This window comes from Chiloscyllium plagiosum, unplaced genomic scaffold (genome assembly GCF_004010195.1).
Source record: "Chiloscyllium plagiosum isolate BGI_BamShark_2017 unplaced genomic scaffold, ASM401019v2 scaf_88726, whole genome shotgun sequence".
Lineage (NCBI taxonomy): Eukaryota > Metazoa > Chordata > Chondrichthyes > Orectolobiformes > Hemiscylliidae > Chiloscyllium > Chiloscyllium plagiosum.
Genome location: NW_025169447.1, coordinates 1 through 1746, shown reverse-complemented (window position 1 = coordinate 1746; position 1746 = coordinate 1). Strand labels below are relative to the sequence as shown.

The 1746-nt window shown below is 42.1% G+C and overlaps 1 protein-coding gene across 1 annotated transcript; it reads left to right on the top strand.

The window, feature by feature from the left end:
- Nucleotides 1-198: 198 nt before the first annotated feature.
- On the top strand, nucleotides 199-1523 carry LOC122545259 (spore coat protein SP96-like; the record flags this gene model as incomplete). The annotated part of the gene is made up of 3 exons (XM_043684355.1): nucleotides 199-360; nucleotides 907-1068; nucleotides 1362-1523. Coding segments are annotated over 3 exons (486 nt in total), but the record flags the coding sequence as incomplete, so codon positions are not given.
- Nucleotides 1524-1746: the final 223 nt, after the last annotated feature.

Sequence of the window (1746 nt, the reverse complement as noted above, 5' to 3'; positions counted from 1 at the left end):
GGTTGTATTTGACCAGAGACCATATTAGGCAACTTTCTGGGTTGTCTGTAAGACTTAACAACAGGCCATGTTATCTCTCATGGTACCTGGCAATATATCTGTGAGAAGTACGTGGAGTACAATCTCTGTTCAAACGTTTACACATTGCTTCCTCCAAGTCTGTTTCCTAATAACCGTGTAAATACATTTTCATCACAGTGGCAGAATCATCGACTGCAACTTCACAGCCATCCACAGAAGCTCTGACATCTACATCGGCTTCTGCTTCAACAACCACAGCAGCAGAGACATCTACCGCAAGCTCCACACAATCATCATCATCTGAAGGAACAACAGTGACATCGCTCCCCACGACAACTGGTGAATATGATTGCTCTCTTCTCTATTGCACCTTTTGGACATCACTCGATCTCCTGCAAGTCTTACAATGCAGAATGAAGGTGTTGTTGAGGAATATTGCTTGTTGACAAGGAGGAGATTTCTGCAGAGTAGAAGCATGTGCAAATGCAATTTACTGATACCTGCTTTGCAGTATGATAGTGTCAGGCTAATCAGCATGTTGCACGACACCAGAATCCATGAATCTGTAATGCCGGGATTCAATTTCATTCATGGTTTTTTTGCACCACATTCAGTTCATCAACTTTTCTATGCACCACAGCAACTATGAATGTAATTACAATGTCAACCACAGAAACACAAGTGTGTATATCATCTCCTGCCATCACAATCACAACTCCCCCAGTATCTGCAAGACGCTTTATTAATGTTACAACAATTCACACAACAACAGTTCCTGCACCATTCACAACAAGTTTCACAATCGCCAACAGCATTTTGTTCAAAGTCTTTCATATCTTGATCAAGTCTCTTCAGTTACCTTAATACTAATGTGACCTTATTCAGCAACAGAAACTTCCACTGCAAGTACATTGAGCTCAACAACTTCACCGACATCCACATCAGCTCCCGTCTCAACAAGCACAATATTAACATCAACACTGTCCGCGACTGAAGTTTCAACAACTGAAGAATCCACAGTCACTCCAGCGGTTTCTTCAACAACTGGTGAGTATACAAAAGCACAGCTGTGAAGACTGCGTTTACAAACACTGTTGAATTACTCAAAGATGAAAGCATTGATCGCAAAAGAAACTCTGCAGTTGGGTGCATGTTGCAGCTTGAACTTGCCCAGAGGTCATTATATGCAACATCCTGGGTTGTCTGCTGGTCTTAACAACAGTTCATGTTATCTCTCGTAGTATTTGGCAGTATACGTAGGAACAATACTTGGAATCAATTACACATTGATTTCTACAAGTCTGTTCTCTAATGTCCATGTAAATTTCTTTTTCTCACAGCGACAGAAACATCGACTGTCAGTTCACAGACATCCACAGAAGCTCTGACCTCTACATCGGCTTCTGCTTCAACAACCACAGCAGCAGAGACATCTACCGCAAGCTCCACACAATCATCATCATCTGAAGGAACAACAGTGACATCACTCCCCACGACAAGTGGTGAGTTCGATTGGTCTCTTCTCTATTGCACCTTTTGGATATTGCTCGATCTCCTGCAAGTCTTACAATGCAAGAAGGAGGTGTAGTTGAAGAATATTGATTGTTGACAAGGAGGAGATTTCTGCAGAGTAGAAGCATGTGCAAATGCAAATTACAGATACCTGCTTTGCAGTATGATCCTGTCAGGCTATTCAGCATGTTGCACGTCACCAGATTCGATGAA